This window comes from Pinus tabuliformis, chromosome 8 (genome assembly GCF_031772625.1).
Source record: "Pinus tabuliformis cultivar Carrire ecotype Pingquan chromosome 8, CPIR1, whole genome shotgun sequence".
In the NCBI taxonomy this organism is placed as follows: domain Eukaryota; kingdom Viridiplantae; phylum Streptophyta; class Pinopsida; order Pinales; family Pinaceae; genus Pinus; species Pinus tabuliformis.
In genome coordinates this window covers 1,845,226,837-1,845,245,906 of record NC_142294.1, presented here as the reverse complement: position 1 = coordinate 1,845,245,906, position 19,070 = coordinate 1,845,226,837, and the positions used below count along the sequence as shown (strand labels likewise).

The 19,070-nt window shown below is 36.8% G+C and overlaps 1 protein-coding gene across 1 annotated transcript in view; it reads left to right on the top strand.

The window, feature by feature from the left end:
- The first annotated feature begins 589 nt into the window (after positions 1 to 589).
- Positions 590 to 19,070, top strand: part of LOC149243639 (dynamin-related protein 3A-like) — a 92,919-nt gene continuing 74,438 nt past the window's right edge. The window contains exons 1-14 of the mRNA XM_089374592.1: positions 590 to 892; positions 1,180 to 1,268; positions 1,482 to 1,881; positions 4,306 to 4,588; positions 4,765 to 4,793; positions 4,889 to 4,990; positions 5,880 to 5,948; positions 6,055 to 6,114; positions 6,305 to 6,418; positions 6,570 to 6,618; positions 16,559 to 16,668; positions 16,875 to 16,967; positions 17,510 to 17,602; positions 17,697 to 17,834. Of these exons, the coding sequence (XP_089230718.1) occupies positions 1,495 to 1,881; positions 4,306 to 4,588; positions 4,765 to 4,793; positions 4,889 to 4,990; positions 5,880 to 5,948; positions 6,055 to 6,114; positions 6,305 to 6,418; positions 6,570 to 6,618; positions 16,559 to 16,668; positions 16,875 to 16,967; positions 17,510 to 17,602; positions 17,697 to 17,834 (1,527 nt within the window). The 5' untranslated portion in view covers positions 590 to 892; positions 1,180 to 1,268; positions 1,482 to 1,494. The remainder of the gene's footprint in view (positions 893 to 1,179; positions 1,269 to 1,481; positions 1,882 to 4,305; positions 4,589 to 4,764; positions 4,794 to 4,888; positions 4,991 to 5,879; positions 5,949 to 6,054; positions 6,115 to 6,304; positions 6,419 to 6,569; positions 6,619 to 16,558; positions 16,669 to 16,874; positions 16,968 to 17,509; positions 17,603 to 17,696; positions 17,835 to 19,070) is intronic.

Sequence of the window (19,070 nt, the reverse complement as noted above, 5' to 3'; positions counted from 1 at the left end):
TTCAAACCTAAAGGGGGGGTGTGGGGGTTGAGGATGAAAGCCACTTTTGAGAAAATTAGTGGATAGATTGTTTTTCCATCCAATGTTTTCCATCTAATAGACAAATTGGGGAGGATGTGCTTTCTTCAATTAAAAAAAAGTGTTAGAAATATAAAGAACTTCAACAACGGTGAAATCTCTTCATAAACTTGTTCCCAAATATCTTACTTTAATATTAATACATGAATAATAAGCAACCAAATTTAAATTTTCCTTAATAATACTAAACCCATATCATAATTTAAACTTACTTTAACAATATAATACCATATTATAATTTAATTTTCAAATTATCATCACAAATATAAATACACATACAAAATAATCTAAATTTAAAATAAATACAATTATCTCAAACCCAAACTGAATCCAACTTAAACACCTTCCTCTAAATTTGAATCAAAAACAAAAAAATTCAATTAAGAATAATATCGTCAACCAAACTTAACCATTGAGCGTGACTGAGTAAAGAGTAGCTTTAGTAAAGCGCACGCATCCACCACATATTCTTTTTAATTTTTATTTTTTAATGGGCTTTCCCAACCTGCGAGTGCCCGCTCGTAAAGGTTGGAAAGTCAAAAGTGTAGAAAGCCACACTGGATATTTCAAAATCATACTCTTAATTTTAAAAGTACCGTTCACTCTGCTGTCCACATGTGAATTATCAGAAATTCCGAAATTCCATCGATTCGTTAAAGCTTCGGCACAGTCTTACCGGCGTTCTGCATCCTTAATCCGAGGGCGCCTTTTCGCCGGCCTATTTTAACCCTGGTTAAGCTATTGAATGCTGTAAGCAGTGAACATTCTCGCAATTCAGCCATTTTGGACTTCATATCGCCGTTAATTTGTCCAGGTTGGGGTGTTCTTTCAGTTTTTTTTCGCTCTATTTAAAATTTTAAAAATCTTCCCCATTGTTCTGGTTGTTCTGATGCATTTCTTATGAGTTTTAAATGCTTTGTTTGGGTTGGTTTTAATCAATTATTTAAGCTTGTTGGTTTGATAGTCGATTTGCTGAATTCAATCGACCTTTTGGAGGGTTTTGCAGCGGGTTTAACTAAACTGATAGCGGATTCTATAGCCTTCAATTTCAGTTTCTATGTTTTATGACTAATTTGGTGGTTTGGATCCTTTTATATGTAGGGTTATTATAGTTATCATTTTGGACGATTAACAGAGCTTTTTAGTCGATTTAACACCCGGAATTTGTGGAGCTGATCCGTTTTTTAGTGGTAAATCTCCACTTCGGATAAACAGGGGTTTAATATCTTTTGGTGTGTAATAAATAAATTTTTAGTGTGTGTTGACAGCTTACTTTGGTGGTCGCCATACTTATATCAGTTGTTTTAGGGTTATGCTCAGTTTAAGGTGGTTTCGCATTTTGTTTGATGGGCTCGATCCATTTTACAACGAGTTTTTGCTTATCTTTGGCTTGGTTTATGCAGCTTTTTCCATATCATGGATGAACAAGTGATCACACCTGAAGACATGTCTCCATCTTCTTCAAATTCCAGCACCTCTGCTGTTTATTCTCTGGGTCAATCTGTCATCCCTGTGATAAATAAATTGCAAGACATATTCGCACAGCTAGGCAGTGCCTCTACGGTTGACCTGCCCCAAGTTGCAGTTGTAGGCAGTCAGAGTAGTGGTAAATCCAGTGTTCTGGAAGCCCTTGTCGGTAAAGATTTTCTTCCCCGAGGATCAGATATTTGCACGCGAAGGCCTCTCGTTTTGCAGCTTGTTCAATTCTCCGCACGAACGGATGAGGCTTCTGAATGGGGTGAATTTTTGCACATTCCGGGAAAACGCTTTACCGATTTCGCAGCGATTCGCAGGGAGATCCAGGTACTGTGCAATGCTGTTCACAATACGATATTTTTAGCGACCAGGCTTTGCAACTGGGCTTGTTTTCTGCAATTGTATTCCAGAAGAGTTTCACAATTATTTCTATTTAATGCTGTGAATTTACTGCCCGTAAATCACAGCTAAGGGATTAACTTTTAATGCATTTTGGGAAGGTTCAAACTAAAGTTATATTGGCATTGGCACAATCGTAGTCTTGAGTCGTTGCCATTTGGGTTGTTTCAAGAATTTTTTAAGGAGATTATGAGATTCTACTGTTGCATGACATAAACTTTCACTGATATATCATTACGCAGTTGTCTATAACGCGACTTTTTGAAAGCCTTTCCGGCGGGTTTTTCCGGTCGAAATCCGGCAGGAATTTATTGGAATCGCAAGTTTGATAGCTACTTTCTGCACAATGAAAGCGTCACAGGGGTTTTCCAGGGTGCTGAATCCAAATATGCAGTTAAAAAACCATTTTAACTACAACAAATCAAGATTTAGCCTCAATTTCTTCCGCCGGATTTCGTCACTGGAATCTCCAAAAAGTCGCATTATAGACAACTCCTATCATTAGTTGTAGAGATTTTCTTGGAAATGTTAGTCAGCTTAAATATTTACTTTACTTACAAAATTCAAAATTGCTAGTTTCCTTGATCAACTTTCCATACCAGAGCTGGCTTTTACAAGCATAGATCCATCGTAACCCCATATATATTAAACACCAAGAGGGATAAAAAAAATCCCAGATGCAAACCCATTACCAATTAAAAGTTTTTAAAATGGATCTATACTACATTTTTATTTTTATTTTTTAAATATTGAAATTGGGGGTTGGATGTTGGTTTTTGTTTGTTTGATTTATTTATAAATTTTAGTCTGTTAGCATTAGACATGTGACATTTCTCTTCCAATCTTGGCTGTAAGAGTACCTTGCTTCTCTTGGGTCCAACTAGAATTAGTCATTTTAAGTTATAACTTTCCTATAAAACTTTTATTTTCATACCCCATTATCTCCATCATCGTAATACCTATTTTTCTACAGGAAAAGACCTCTTCCAATCTCGGCTGTAAGAGTACCTTGCTTCTCTTGGTCCAACTAGAATTAATCATTTTAAGTTGTACCTTTCCTATAAAACTTTTTTATTTTCATATCCCATTATCTCCATCATCGTAATAGCTATTTTTCTACATGAAAAGAAATAGTAATTTCATAAGCAAAAACAAAATTAAATTTCTCTTATTCTTCATAGCATGTCTTGATTTCTTCAACGGGATCCCAATGCGAGAAATCTAGGTAATCCTACTGGAATTACCCCTCCTTCAGAAGAAACTCCTGTACACATATGACTTGAAAAGACAGTCCATAAAAAGATTCTTACATCACAGTCCAAAAGAACCACATAACAGTCCAAAGAAAACTCACATAACAGGCCCAAAAACACGTGAGCACCAACGGCAATACGTTTATCATCATGCATCCACATATATGAGTGGAATATTGACTTAAAAAACCTCAATATTGAAACGGACCAATTGCAATCTATCAGTAACTCTCTACATTAAACCATTGTTTTGGAAAAATTCCATAAAGTAAGCTGTCTGTCAGCTAATTCTTGGCACAAGATTTCAGACTCTTCTGAGAAAGAGATCGGTTTTGTTGTCACTGGTCTGACTGGATGATTATAATGACCTTCCATTTACCGTTTCATAGATTCCTTTGATGGATTTAATAAAATATTGTAAATTTCCTCAAAAGTATCCTGCCTCAAGAACTGAAACTATTTTCCTACCTTTCCTCGCATTCAACTGTTCTCGACGTTTTGAACATTTATGGGCTATCCGATTTTTTTGAGGATGTCCAGATTTTGACACCGAAAACTTCACCTTCTTTAATGGTCTCCATGTTCCTGTTCAAGAGACACTCAAACTGGTACTAATATACTGGATCTAGGTGGGCAATATAGAAATGGTTCTCCGCAGATGAGTATAGTTTGGATCCTTACAACAAAGCTTCATATATTCATTATTACATCAATGGCCAAAAACACTTTTCCGAATCTACTATCCTCTTCAACAAACAGACTTGGCTTCCCAGCTTTTGCTGCCATGCGACTGTGCTTTACCTTTTTGTGCGTTCTTTGGCCGTCCAGTTTTTTGAGGATGTGCATTATTTCTTTTTGAACACTCCATTATTTTCTGAAAGAAATCCATGTTCCTGCACATAAGAGGCTCCGAAGCATCTACACAGGATTTTAATTAGATCCTTTAGGTCCATCATTTTAGAAAAAAGGTTAATCTTTTTATTCTCATTTATTTCTGTGGATATGCACATGATTTTGCAAATGTCCCTGATATGCTGGTGAAATTATAGTGTCTTTTTATTTTGAACTTCTAAGGGTTTTTTGTGGCCAAATACTGCAGGCGGAGACAGAGAGGGAAGTTGGAGTAAACAAGGGCGTCTCAGATAAGCAAATTCGGTTGAAAATATTTTCTCCAAATGTTCTTAATATAACTCTAGTGGACTTGCCTGGTATAACCAAGGTTCCAGTGGGTGATCAACCTTCTGATATTGAAGCCCGGATTAGAACAATGATTTTGTCATACATCAAGCATGAAACATGCATCATTCTAGCAGTTTCACCTGCAAATGCAGATTTGTCAAATTCTGATGCACTTCAGATGGCAAGAATTGCTGATCCTGATGGTAAGTACATTTGTAGGGTGTTCAAGATGGACAAGAGAGATCCGAGTTTAGCTGTTTCCATTTTAACATCTGTGCTTTGATGGATGTTTTAGATGTTTCTTGGCAAAATAATGTCCATTATTATATTTTTAGTGAATTGGGGTATTCTAATTTTTGAACATAAATCTTCATGGCAGGTCACCGAACTATAGGTGTGATTACAAAGGTAAAATTGTTACAAAACTTATCTGAAGATATACTGGTATTGTAATGCTTTCTATAGAGTTGTGAAAGTGATGCCATTTTAATGTATTTTTCCAGCTGGATATTATGGACCGGGGAACTGATGCTGCTAATTTCCTTTTGGGAAATGTAATTCCCCTACGCCTGGGTTATATTGGAGTTGTTAATCGCAGTCAAGCGGTATGTGTAATAACTGTCAAGCATCTCCTTTTTTCTAGAAATTGCTTTTGTAATTTTTAGGCTTACACACATGCACTCATACATAATATGTTTTGCAAGTTTTGTATTGAGTCAAGACACTGTTAACCTTTGCAATGAATTATCTTCAACTTGAAGTCTCTCCTATTGTTTTTGCTCCAGCTAATAGTCATTTAACCATTCTAGCTCTACTCCCTTTTCATTTGTCACATATGACATTCTTACGCCCATAACCTCATATGAGATCAGGGATCACAAACACCTGCTATCCTGGAAGTGCACTCTTGGCACAAACACAAACACAAATTGGAAGGCTAGTAGAACAGGTAATGAAAGTGTGGAATTTAACCTACATGATTTAAGCTGAGGAATTGATCTGTTTGTTATTGATTAACTTGGTGCAAATTATTTAATGTGGATTAATAATGAAGTAACAAGGAAAATCAAAGCATTTAAGGCATGACCAATAAAGTTTCCAGGCTTCTAAAAAAGAAAGATATCAAAACAATATTTTTCCTCTGACAATACTTTTGCTGGGAAAGTGGTGTCTATCAGAAGTATAAAGAATAAAACCCACTTTGTTAGTGTTGATGCCAGCTAGCACTCAAACCAATTTCCTGCGCAGTAAGGCAACCTTGTCTCCATCGTTGCAGTACTAGGATTGCCAATCCTATTTAGTGTATCTCCTTATCTCGTGTAATTGAAGAATGAGTTTATCCGGAAAAAATGTTTCAATCACAACTGACAATTCCATCAGCATCTATACGAATCTGTGTTATTATTGATTGCTATTGTCACCTTACATGTTATGATGTTACTATTGATTATTTATTTGAAAATGTATTCATGGTACTGCAATTATATGGAACAGGATATTAATGGGAACAGAAGCATCCAAGATGCACTTGCATATGAGGAGAAATTTTTCCGCAGCCGTCCGGTGAGTTTTATCTATATCTTCCTGAAGTAGTTTGTTGTATGGTAAACAGAGTAATATTAGCGGCCTGAGCTAACCATGGCTTTCTCTTCCTTATGCATCTATGTAGGTATACCACAATTTAGCAGATAGATGTGGCATTCCACAACTGGCAAAGAAGTTGAATCACGTAATATTTCCATAGTTTTTTTCACCCTTTGTTTACAGTTTTGTGAACACTTGATGTAATTTCTCAGAAAAGATATTAAATATCGTTGCAAGGATGCAATTGTCAACTTAGGTGTTGTAACATGTTATTATTAAATCAAATTAATGAAGTCATCTAGTCTTAACCATGTTTTGTTGTAATCTGTTTTTAGATATTGGTTTTGCATATTAGAGCAATTCTACCTGGGTTAAAAGCTCGGATAAATTCTCAAATGGTCAGTGTGGTGAAAGAGCTTTCCACATATGGCGAGATCACAGAATCCAAAGTAAGTTCGTGAGTTTGAGTTTTCTGACTGTTTTTTAGTAACTTTCCTCATTCTCTTTAAGCTGGTCACTCTTTTGTGTCTTACTATTTTTGATTAGGCATTCCATAGAACTTTCTAAGTATTTTCATTCTTTGTTTTTGGTGATTGACAGGCTGGACAAGGAACTTTATTACTTGGCCTTCTTACAAAATACTCAGAGAGTAATTTATATTCTTCCTTATCTGAAAATTAAAACTTATCATTATGCATACTTATCTATGTGCATATACTCTTGCTATAATGTGCTTCAACACTTTTTAGATATGCTGCACCTCATTCACCAGCTAGTAATTGTTGACAAATAAACTACTTGCTAGCATCTGGATTGAATACTAAGCTGGTTTTTTCTACATTTTGATCAATCCATGAGATGTTGTTTGAGTTCACAATCTGGCAAAATCTGCTCCTTTGTTTCCCAAGTAGGAAGTAGATGCATTTCTCGATGTGGTTTTTACAAATGCTGTATTGAATATATAATCCTCAAGTTTTTGGTGCCAGGAGTTTAACATTGTTTTTGTTGTTTTTGGAAGGTAGAAATATGATCTGGACTTATGCACGGAACACAACGAAATACAAATATAAACATAAACACAGAGATGTAGCAGAAATAAATCTTCATTTCAGTAATATCAAAGAATCGAAAGATGCTTACATACAAAATGGAAAGAGACTAGCTCGAGCGATGATCGCTTACCTCTGAGAACAGATGTGGTGGCTACATGCCTCCAAATTGTGTTACAGTGAAGCTCGAAGGCCTATTTATTATTGAGAAACAATGGAAAACCCTAAACATCCAAAACCCTAACCCTAAGAGATGAAGTGCCAAAATTGTGGGCCTCGTTAGGGTAAATTGGTACATCAATTTTTCGGGGTTGTAATTTTGGCATAAGATCTTCATTTGATGCGCACAATACCTCGTTAGAAAGATTGTTAAAATTGGCAACTAGGGTCAAACTCCATGTGGGTCATCTTATTAATGGCAGTTGATATTTTTCTTGGATCCCTCTCATCGAGAGGTGTAGGATTGATCTAAAGATCATCCGATTCCGATAAGTATTCATGGAGATATGAATTTATTTGTGTTATGGGCCAATTCGTCAAGGTCGGCCAGTGACCAAATAAACCCCACTTGTGCTCAATGTTTTAGTATAAATAAAGGAGGACTTCAAGTCATTTAGACACTCATCCTCTTGGTGATCTCTTCCTCTCCACTTGTCTTTGGGTTTTGGTGGGAGGAGAGACCTAAAGAGGATACACTGCCCTAGAGGATGCCCTATCCTATACACTGTCATGAAGGAGACCTCTACGCTGCCCTAATGAAGATCAAGCTTCAGCCATGGAGAGATCTATACGCTGGACATCTAGATGCAAGCCCTATAGACGCAGTCAAGGAGGATCCTTATACACTGTATAAAGGAGGCCTTAATAAGCCCTAGCTGCAGTCACAAAAGAGGCATAGCCGCAGTTGGAAGGAGCCCTATCGCAGGTCCTATTACGCAACAAAAGAAGGTCTAAATACAACCCTATATCCGCAGTTGAAGGAGGCTTCTATACGCTGCACAAAGGAGGACTAAACACTGTCAAAAGAGACCTAATCTATTCATTGTTGAGGAGCCCTAATCCGCAATTCTGAAGGAGACTTTATGTAGTCAAGGGAGGACCTATATGCTGCCTGAAGAAGCTCCTCCTAAACGCTGTCAAGGAAAGGTCTTAGACACAATTTAGGATGATGCCCTAGCCATTGTTATGTGCAGCCCTTATTCCGCAACAAGAAGACCTTATACGCAGCTTTAAGAGGCCTGTTACATTCATTTGAGCAGCTGTCATAATGCCACATTGTTGTAGGTGACAACGTGGCCTATTTAAGGATTGTTTGGGCAAGTTAATGTTATTCTTGAGGGGCAGTAGAAAGGAGGAACTAGAGGTTGCTGTTTTAGGGCTTTGGATCCCTAAGCTACAACCAAGAAGTGCCCTAACCAATCATCATGACAGCATCAAAGACTGTGTCATAGAAATGTGGTGACAGTGCAATGATGAGGCTGTTCATGAGGACAGTTTATAAGGTTGTCATTACAATGAAGAAAACTGTCCTTGTGTATATTCAGATTGAGTCAATCTTGTTGGACTCAATAATCATAGGCTTAACTTGCTGTTGGGTTAGGCCGTAAGCCATAGCCAACAACACAGTTTGATCTAAGGATCGCTCAAGTGGTAGAGCCTCACCTTGAAGACCTGCATTGTTGACCGTATGAAGGAAGAGCACTGAGTGTTGATGACCTATCTCATAAAGTAGTGACAACTAGTGCAACAACATGATGTGTGCAGCATGATGATTAAGAGCAGCAAGTTGTGTACAGCGTGATGAGGTACAACTCAACAGTGGAGCAACATGGTGCAGCTCAGGAACATGGTATGATGTTGTAGCATGGTGCAGCACGGTGAGGTGCAGCACATGGATGAGATGCAGCACAATGATAGGTGAAGGAGTCACCTTGGAGAATCAGTTGAAGCAACATGTCTTCAACTGATCTCATGTAGAGATGATCGATTCTCTTATCTAGAAAGTCGAAGTGTTGACTTCTGTTGTAAATGTACTATCTCTCTCTCTCTCTGCTGAACTATTGAAGAACATATAAGAAGAATTGATCAAGGGTTTCTCCACATTGGGGTTTGTCCCTGGCTAGTGCCACATCTTGTGTCCTCTTGTCTTGGCATGTCTTCTGCGATTTATGTTTATGTTCTATCTACATTTTACTTTAGTGTTGATGTGATTGCTAATCTGGAAAAGACATTGAGCTAACTATGAAAATTGAAATAAATTGCTCTAAGCATAGAACATACCTAAACTTAACAAAGATTTATCCGAGGACTACAACTTTCGACTGCAAACACTAGTCAAAGACTCACGTTTGCCCGTTTTCCAAAAAAAACGTCGTTTAGGGCCTCAAAACGGCTTTGAAAGTTCAGGACTCGAAAAATTGCCAAAAATAGTAAACTGTTCTACAATTACGGAAACTGAAAGAAATAATGGTGTAATGGTGGGGGTCCATGTGGAATAGGCGGGTGGCCACCAATATCCACCTGGATCAGTCCTCCCCACTTAGGAGGCAATGGTCCCCATTGCGTTTACTGCTTCTATGAGATGGGGAAACTTTTGCTGAACTTGGTCCCTGTTAAGCCATTTGCCTTGGTGCAGAAGTTTGCTAGCTTTGACAACTCGATTTAGTTGGATCTTTTGTTGGCAAGTATTCTTTATTTGCGTGTCCATGATTTGATCAATTGTGACCTGTTCCATGCAGTACGGGTTTAACTCTGTTGGTGTGAGTTGTTTTGTAATCTCTGATGTGTCCAATAACAAAAATAAGAAAAAAATAAAAAAAAATGGAGCCTAATTCGAAGATGAATGAAGAACTATGGATTCCATACATAATTCTACGTTTTGGACCAAATGTCCATTTGTCAAATGGAGTATGAGTATTCATCAATTTTTAAAAATCGCACAATATTTTGTCCAACAAATTGGAAATTGGTTATCTTGGAAGAATATCAAGGTAATATACATATTACAGACACAAATTAAAAGATTAAAAGAACTCATAGAACTTCAACGAAAAAATGAAGCATCAAAAAATAAATATAAAGATCTCAAAGGTCAATTTTACGAAGAATCAACATAAATAAACAAAGAAATTTGGTGTCTAAGGGCCATGATAAGAAGGCGAAGAAGTCCAAAACTACAAAGAAAAATTAGAAGAGGAAAAAAGATGTCTTGAGAAGAAATTCAATGAGACTCTATCAGAGAAAGAAGAGACTCTTAATCAAAGGTTATTAGAACAAATCAGGGGTTTAAAAGACGAGAAACTTGAATGCCAAAGTTGACTCAAAAAATGAGGAACTCTTACGTTTCAAAAATCATTATTAGAGTCTATTCACTCAAATCAAGAAACTTAAAAATGATAAGAAATCATTGAACAACAAATTAGAAGAATTTATTGCGAAAGAAGTGTCGAAGTCTTCAGTCTACGTTGAAGAAAAAGATACGAACACTGATCCAATCAATATCACAACTCAAGAAAATGACAAACCATTTGAAGGAAAAACATATTCAGATGTTGCAATTCAGACGATAGAAATTCCAAGTGAAGATTTTGTAACCAATTAAGCAGCATCAGTACTTGAAGTAAATCAGGAAATTTTGCCACACACATGATAAGAGGAAGTCAAAACAGAAGAACTCCTTATCGACATCCGAATCATAAGAGCAAACTTTTCAATCAATCTACTTATCAGTGTCACTCAAAAAATAAACAACAAACTTATCTTCCAAGGAATACTGAAGTTTGTACAATCCACTCATGTGATAACAAGTCATCACAAGTTTTTAGTCACCGCAAGATTCCATATAAGATTAACTTAGGATGGTCAGATCCCTTCTCAGTTCGACAGATTTATTTGTCACTCCAAGGATCCTATCATCTTGTATCAACAAAGATGACAACTCAATAATTCATAGAAGATACAAACAAATTACAAGACAAGAAGCATATGACACACCTTGACAACAATAAACTTTGAGGACAAAGCTTTTGAAGAGGAAGACAATGTTATGAATAAAATATATATAAAATAATACAAATAATGTAAAACTATAATAATAATAAATAATGTTTAATCAACTAGTAACTAGTTAATGAAGAGGAATGCCTCTAAGGACGATGTATTTGCCTAGGTATATAAGTAGGCCCTCACCCTCATTGTAATCATCTCACTTGTATCCAAATATTCTTATATATATAATTACTTGTCCTACAATGGATTTCTTTGTTTATGAAGTATTTTGAAAATTATTGGCGTATACGAACTTTGTTCGTTACATTGGTATCAGAGCATACAAACTTTGTTCGCTACATACTACGATTGGATGGGGTGGGGATGAGATTTTGCCATGGATTTACCATGCAATTAAAATGGGCTGCATCGCTGTACACACACATGATATGGCCAAGATATGTCAAGTACACACACACACTCACGATATGGTTAGGATATGTCAAATACATGCATTTCAAATTTGATACACACACACATACAAATATGGCTAAGATATGTCAAATACACACATAAAGATATGGGTAAGACATGTCAAATACACACACAATTATGCCTAAGATATATCAAATACACACACACACACACAATTATGGCTAAGATATATCTCTCACACATACACTTGTATGAAAAAAACTAGGAGAAATTAAGATTTATCGCTCACTGAATTTCAAATTTGGCGATAAAAGTAAAAAAAAGTGTGATCTAGATGCCCGAGATCTTGATTTATATGACATAAGTGGGAGATTGTCCAAAATATTGTATAAACGATTTCAATGTTCACATTCATTTTCTCCATACTGGTTGAGCAAGGGTGATTTCTGTTGAAGAATCCGGGGCAGTTAGCATTAGATAGATTCTTCTATACTTGATAACAATTTGTGAAATGCTTTTACAATTTATCTTATCTTGATCTTCTTCTTATTATGAGTGTGTGTCTTTACTTCATCAAACTGCTAACAAAACAAAGAGACAAGAACATAAGAAGTTGGCATTCTGACAGGGCCAAAACCTCTCCCTCTTGGAGAGGAAATCCTGCACATAATTCTTCTTATAGAGATTCTACTTGACGAATACCAAGACCATGATCCTTGACCTACTAGGCCACTCCAAGACCAAGACACCAATCCTCTTCTTTGTCACTGTTGAGATCATCTTCATTACTGCACCATCAAGGCAATCACTACTACATCACTTCATTACTGCTGCAACATCTTTGCTGTCCCTTCATCGAAGTCTTCATCAACTAGATCTTCCATGTTGTGATATGTATTGGAGAGCTGCCTTTTGATCCACTGAGATCATGAATGTCTTATCGTAGCCTTTATCGAGATCACGACCATGTTAGGATCATGATTGCATCTTGACCGAGAATGTAACTATGTTCATCATGATTGCACTGCAATCTTTATTGAGATCTTACTTGTCATGGCTATGTCGAGAATATATATCACTGTGGTATTACTGAGTTTCTTATCCGAAACTGTGAGAGTATGTGAGTGTGTACAACAGTCATCCTTATCCGAAAAACCAAAGGGATCCTTCTCCTAACCGAAACACTATCCTGCACCTTTATCTGAGATTTCTGTAAGCCTGAACTTGACCAAGATTTCAGAGGGGAGTGCAATCATCGCCGAGGCTGTACCTTCCTACACCTCCAAAGTTTCAGAGGAATTCGAAATTCTGTCTTCTCCTTTTCTGTGCAGACCCTGACTGGGTATATATAGTGGTTTGCCCCTGTATTTGAACCAACTTGTCCAGCGAAGAGATGTGTCTCCATATGTGAGCCGACTTGATGTTAATATTCATTTGAGGCCGACTTAATGTTTCTCTTCCATCATTTTGCTTGCAGTGTTCTTCGTTGGAGGATGGTGCTTGTCTTGGAGGGCTACTTGACACTAGGTTGACTCATGTTCATTACATAAATGCTCAAGGAGAGCTCCTCAATATAATTTTGACTCTTTGACTTTCTTAGACGTGAGAACATATAATTTATAAAAATAATAATTCTTTTTCTTGACAAGTACAATTGTCAAAATTACATTGACAAATACTGAACCTAGTTACCCTTTTCTTCAACAATTTCAACTAGGGTGATTTGAGCATGACTCAGGAAAGGGTTTTCATTGTTGCCCACAGGCAAGTGACCTAGAAGAGAGGAGAAAGTATGAGATTGACTAGGAAGACATTGATGGGCTTAAGAAAAGACATGAACAACTTGCCAATGCCACTCTTTAAGCTCCAAACATTGAGCCAAGGATTGTGCATGAAGCAAGGAAGAGTAGAGCAACTCAACAACAAGTAGTAGCATCATAAAGTGCTAGAAGTCCATCTTTTCCAATTAAAGAGAGTAGAATAGCTAAGATGGTGATTCTTTAAGGGAGAGAACAAGTTGAAACAAGAGTGGCAAGGGCCATATATGCTTGTTATATCCCTTTTATCATTGTTCGGTTCCCTTATTGGCAAGACATGGTGAGCACAATTAACACAACTCTTCAAGGTTTTAAGGGACCCAACTATGAAAAGTTTGAATTGAACTACTCAAAAAGGAGCTTGTTTAGTGCTTCATGGAATAGCTCTGGGGTTACCATTGTCTTGTATTGATATCATTGCCACCGCACCAACAGGAGCAATGTTTTTGAAAGTTGAAGACTGTTTACTGGAGGTTAAGGACATTCTATTCATTGCTAATATTTTAATCAAAGCTATTAAGAAAATGTGGCCTGCTAAGGTGGTGCAAGTGATCATTGATAATGCACCAGTTTGCAAAGTGATTGTTGAGAGCATATATGATCACATTTTTTGGACTTCTTTTGTTGTCCATTATTTAAATTTGATCTTAGAAGAGATTGACACTAAGGTTCCAAGGATTAAGGAACTCATGGGACAAACAAGGGTGATAATCGAATTCATCACCAACAACCACCAGTGTCACGCAATATTTTGAGAGTTCTCCAAGTTAGAGTTGTTGAAAGCTTCTGAGACAGAATATGTCTTAGACTTCATTATGTTGGGCTGCCTTGTTGAGGTTAAGCAATTATTAATTTCTATGGGGTTGAGTCAACATTGGGTTGAATCGAGTCAAGCAAATATAGAGTGAGACACTATGGTGCGTAAATTGCGTCTTGAGGAGGAGTGGTGGAACAAGATAAATTTCTTGCTCAAGTTCACATCCTCTACATTTGAGCTTCCCTAAAGTGCCGTCATAGACAAGACATTTTTGGGAGAGGTTTACGATGGTATTGATACCATGATTGAAAAAACTATGGAAATCTTTGCACAATAGTCTGCTCAGATTTTATTTGTTGATGCTCATTTCACTGACACGGTGAAGAAAATCATTGTCGAGAGGTGGAACTAGTTGAATACTCCATTGCACACTCTAGCACATGCCCTAAACCGAAGATTTTATGTTGAAGACATGTTAAAATTGGCAACTAGGGCCAAATTCCACCTTATGAAAGCTCATATGGTGGAGATGATTATTGCATTGGATTCAACTTTCCGAGAGGTACAATTTTGATATAAAGGTCATCTCATTTTGACAAGCAGAAATGGAATTTTGAATTTATTCTTTCTCATGGACAAATTGTCAAGGTCGGCCTCAGTGAAATGTAGGCTCATGAAGCCCAATGGATGTGTCTCCTCACCCTCAATGAATTGTATAAATAGGAGTGACCCTTCTCTCATTTGGACATCACTCATCTCATCACATCATCTTCTCTCTCCTCTCTTGATTGGTTCGTACACTTGGAGGCTCTCTCTTCTTTGCATGTGTGGAAGGAAGGCAGATTTCTGTGATTAGGGCAGCATTGACTTGGTCATTGGACATTTTAATGATGCATTGACTTCTGTTTTGGGGCATATTTTTGATCTTTTCAGGCTGCATTCTTTGGCATGAAATTTGAGGTGATTGGGGACTGTTTGACCGTGTTGACTGCAGCGTTGACTTTCTGGTTTGACCGCAGAAATTACAGCAAGGTTTGTTTGGGTTGACTGAGCTGTTTTGGGTTGACTTTGACACTCTTTGGAGGCCGCATTTTTTTGCTGTTGACCGAGCTGATTAGAGGATGATTTGTGGCAGCTTTGACCACCGGTGACTTTCTGGTTAGCTGTATTGATTGCTGATTTGACTGCTGATTTGGCAGATCTGTTTTGGGCTTGTATTTATGATATTTGTACACTTTCTCTCTCTGCTGAACTATTGAAAAAGAATAAGAAGATTTGATCAAAGGGTTTCCCCACATTGGGGTTTGTCCTTGGCATCTGCCACATCTTGTGTCCTCTTGTCTTGGCTTGTCTTCTACATATGATTTTATGTTCTATTTGCATTTACTGTCAATGTTTATAAGTTAATGTGATTGCTACTAGATATAATTGGAAATTGTCATTGGACTGCTAAAGGAACATTGAAGTAAATTGTGCTTAAGCATAGAACTTACCATTGTTATCTAAATTTAACAAGACGTCATTGTTCGAAGCAATGTTAAGAGTTCAGCACCATGTAAGGATAGGGAGGTGGCCAATTGAGTGAAAAGGACCCTTATGAGAATCTTCTAGCCCATGAATGTAGCAAGGTGAAGGAAGAATTTGCTAGTTTTGCTGCCGGTTGGGATGAATATTTCGAGATATCGGCTTTGGATGAGAGAAGCACCATTAATCCAGTTAGATTGTGAATTTGTCATGGAAAGCCTTCTTTCACAATTGGCAAGGCCTTCATCAACAGAAATAAATTGGAGCATCTATGATTTTATTCATATAGTGAAGCACACTAGTTTGAGTTCATAGAAGGCTGAGGATCTTGTTTATGTGCATTCCAACCTTTGCCTTGCATCTTGTTGGGGTCCATAGTATAGTAGCGGACCTTTGAAATAATGGAATGTGGATTTGGAATGCCCTGACTTGGACATCTCTCTTGCTGCATTGAATCTCGATGAACCTAGAAGTGGAATGCTCTTTCACAAATCCACATTCCATCGTTGAATATGCTTGTTCTATTTTCAATGATGAATATGAACATGTTTGTTATTCAATTTTGGGTTTACTACCTTAGCTCACTGTTCATAGTTCATACATGTAACATTGTAGCTCGAAGGCTCATATATAAATGTTAATTTTGGATAGATAGCCTCATAAAAAATGAAGGCTGTTTTTAGATATCACCTTGCATTATGTATCACTTGTCCCATGTCTCTTATGTTTCTCATTTAAATGTTCTTGCTCATTTATTGATGAATCTGTATTTTCAGTTGTAATGTTGAATTCTTTCTTTCAAAGTTTCAATATAATTTTCTGAAAAAACACATATATCACATTTCCCTGTTTCTTAATTTTTTAAGGGTCATGTTTCCAGTATGTTTATGTTTTCCCTGGGTAATGAAACTTAGGATCATAGTTCTTTGTTCACTAGGTATTGTCACACAGCAAGTTAGCATACAATGTTTACAAGAAATTACTAATGTCTTATTCTCTTGCCACTGTTTGATTTGGCAGCATTTTCCTCAATGGTGGAGGGTAAAAATGAGGAAATGTCTACAGCAGAGTTGTCAGGAGGAGCACGCATCCATTATATATTTCAGTTGATTTTTGTCAAGAGCTTAGAGGTGATTTTCTTAATTTTTAACTATATGGCTGAAAGAAAAATTGCATGTTAAACATATCTTCTTTACCTTTTTGTGAAACCTTGTATAGACCTTAATGTCTTGACATTGACATATTTGCGTTGAATTAATATTATTGCTCTCTAACAGTTTTAGCAATGCATAATGTGATGTCTTATGTGCTATAAATTAAACTGTGTTTGTTGCAGGAGGTTGACCCGTGTGAGGATTTAACTGATGATGATATTCGAATGGCAATTCAAAATGCCACTGGCCCAAGAAATGCTTTGTTTGTACCTGAGGTACCTCTCTTTCAATCCAATATTTCCGAGTGTATTTAAATGTTCGCCAGCTGGTTTACTTTAGATTGGGTCTTCTTTGGGTTTTTCTATCCATCTTCCTTTTTTAAGCCATCCTTGATTGAATGTAGGTTTCTTATATGCCCTAGAAATGTCTTTTAATTTAGCTCTTCCATGTTTAGTTTTATGGAATTTGGAAGTTTCTTTGGCTGAAATAATCTTTTTACCTAAATATGTTAAGTGTATCAGTATGTCAATAATGAGTCCCTTGAGGATGCTGAAATAGACTTTTGAATGTCTGTGATATTGTAGTAGAATAAAATTTTAAAACTGAAATTACAACTAATGGAAATCACCAGAGAAGATGGGCATCAACCAGCCAGTTACCGTGTAGTTAATGATCTTATGAAACCTAAGCTTACTTGTTTATTAAGTCTATTGATTAGAGAATACCTAGACTTGTAACGGGTCAATTTTGTTAACAATCTAGTTAAACACTATAATGTGCTGCAAGTGAGATTATAATGATTGATGCAATTTTGCAGGTTCCCTTTGAAGTTCTGGTGCGAAGACAGATTGCTCGGCTATTAGATCCGAGCATTCAGTGTGCACGCTTTATTTATGATGAGTTAATTAAGGTAGTGAGGACACTCTGTTTACTGTATGCATTTTTACTTTGTTTCTGTTGAATACTTGTAGGATAAGCTAATTGGATATTGTCATGCATTGCAGATTGCCCATAAATGTAAGGTACCTGAGCTGGAAAGATTTCCGGTACTCTCGAGGCGTGTGGATGAAGTTGTAGGAAACTTTTTACGTGAAGGCTTGGCTCCAGCAGAGACAATGATTGGGCACCTTATTGAAATGGAGGTATTTTGTCAACATGAACATATCTCATCAATTCTTTTCATCATCTCATAATGCTCTATTTTTCCTTCATTTTAGATGCCTAGGAGGGAATAGATTTAGAGGAAAGGATAAAGAGGAGTCTTAGGAGTCGGAGTCATAGTTACTGTATCTGGTGACAAATTTCAAAATTTGATCAATATCAAGCATATGAACAAATTTAATGGTAATTTAAAAATGTTTTTAATGGAAATCCATTTTTTTAATTCATAAATAAGCTATTAAGATTCTTTTCGGGTTTATCAATCTTTCAATATATATATATAGGCACATAGGGTTGTCTTCAATGCTGTTGAGTATGCTGTTAGTTCAGTGCTAGCAGGTGATTGGTTTGAATCCCTTGGATGAGATACACTAGTCTATGTTCATGGTTGTGCTAGGGATGTCATCTAAGAATGTAGGGAAGGGCCCCTAGGGTTTCCTTGGAAAAAATATATATTCTTGAAATAAATACAGTCCTCACTTGCCTGCATGTTAGGCATTTTGAGCGATGATGTGATGATTTCTCTGATCTTCTGGATGAAGGATGATAGCAACTGCAAACTGAAATATTGCTTTGTAAACCCAAAGGAATTAGATACATCTGATCTGAAGACATTTGTGGCTTTTGCACGGTTACATCTAGCAATTGTGCTAACCCTCAGGGATATATATATTTATATATATGGTCATGTTAATAAATACAGCCCCTCACTTGCCCACATATTAGGCATTTTGAGCGATGATGTGATGATTTCCCTAACCTTCTGGGTGAAGGATGATAGCAACTGTCAACTGAAATATTGGTTTGTAAACCCAAAGGACTTAAAGAGATCTGATCTGGAGACCTTTGTGAACTTTTGCACAAGAGCATCTAGCAATTGCGCTAACCTTTGGGAAATAACATGACTAGATGCTCTTGTTCATGTTATTTCAGCCTAGAGGGTTACTGTGATGAACTAAACTAGTTCGTTGATTGAATATCCAAAATAAATAGGATAAAATAAAATATCCATTTTGGATATAACGTATAATTGATGACTTCAAATGTGATGCTTTACAAGACCAATTGTGATGACATACGTGTCATTGGTTGGTCACAAGGGTGAAGGGTTGCATTCATTTAGCTGTTGAATAATTATCATCATCATAATTTAATTATTATCACATCGTGCTATTTATATATTTTTATGTATGTTACATTGCTTCCCCTTTCAAAGA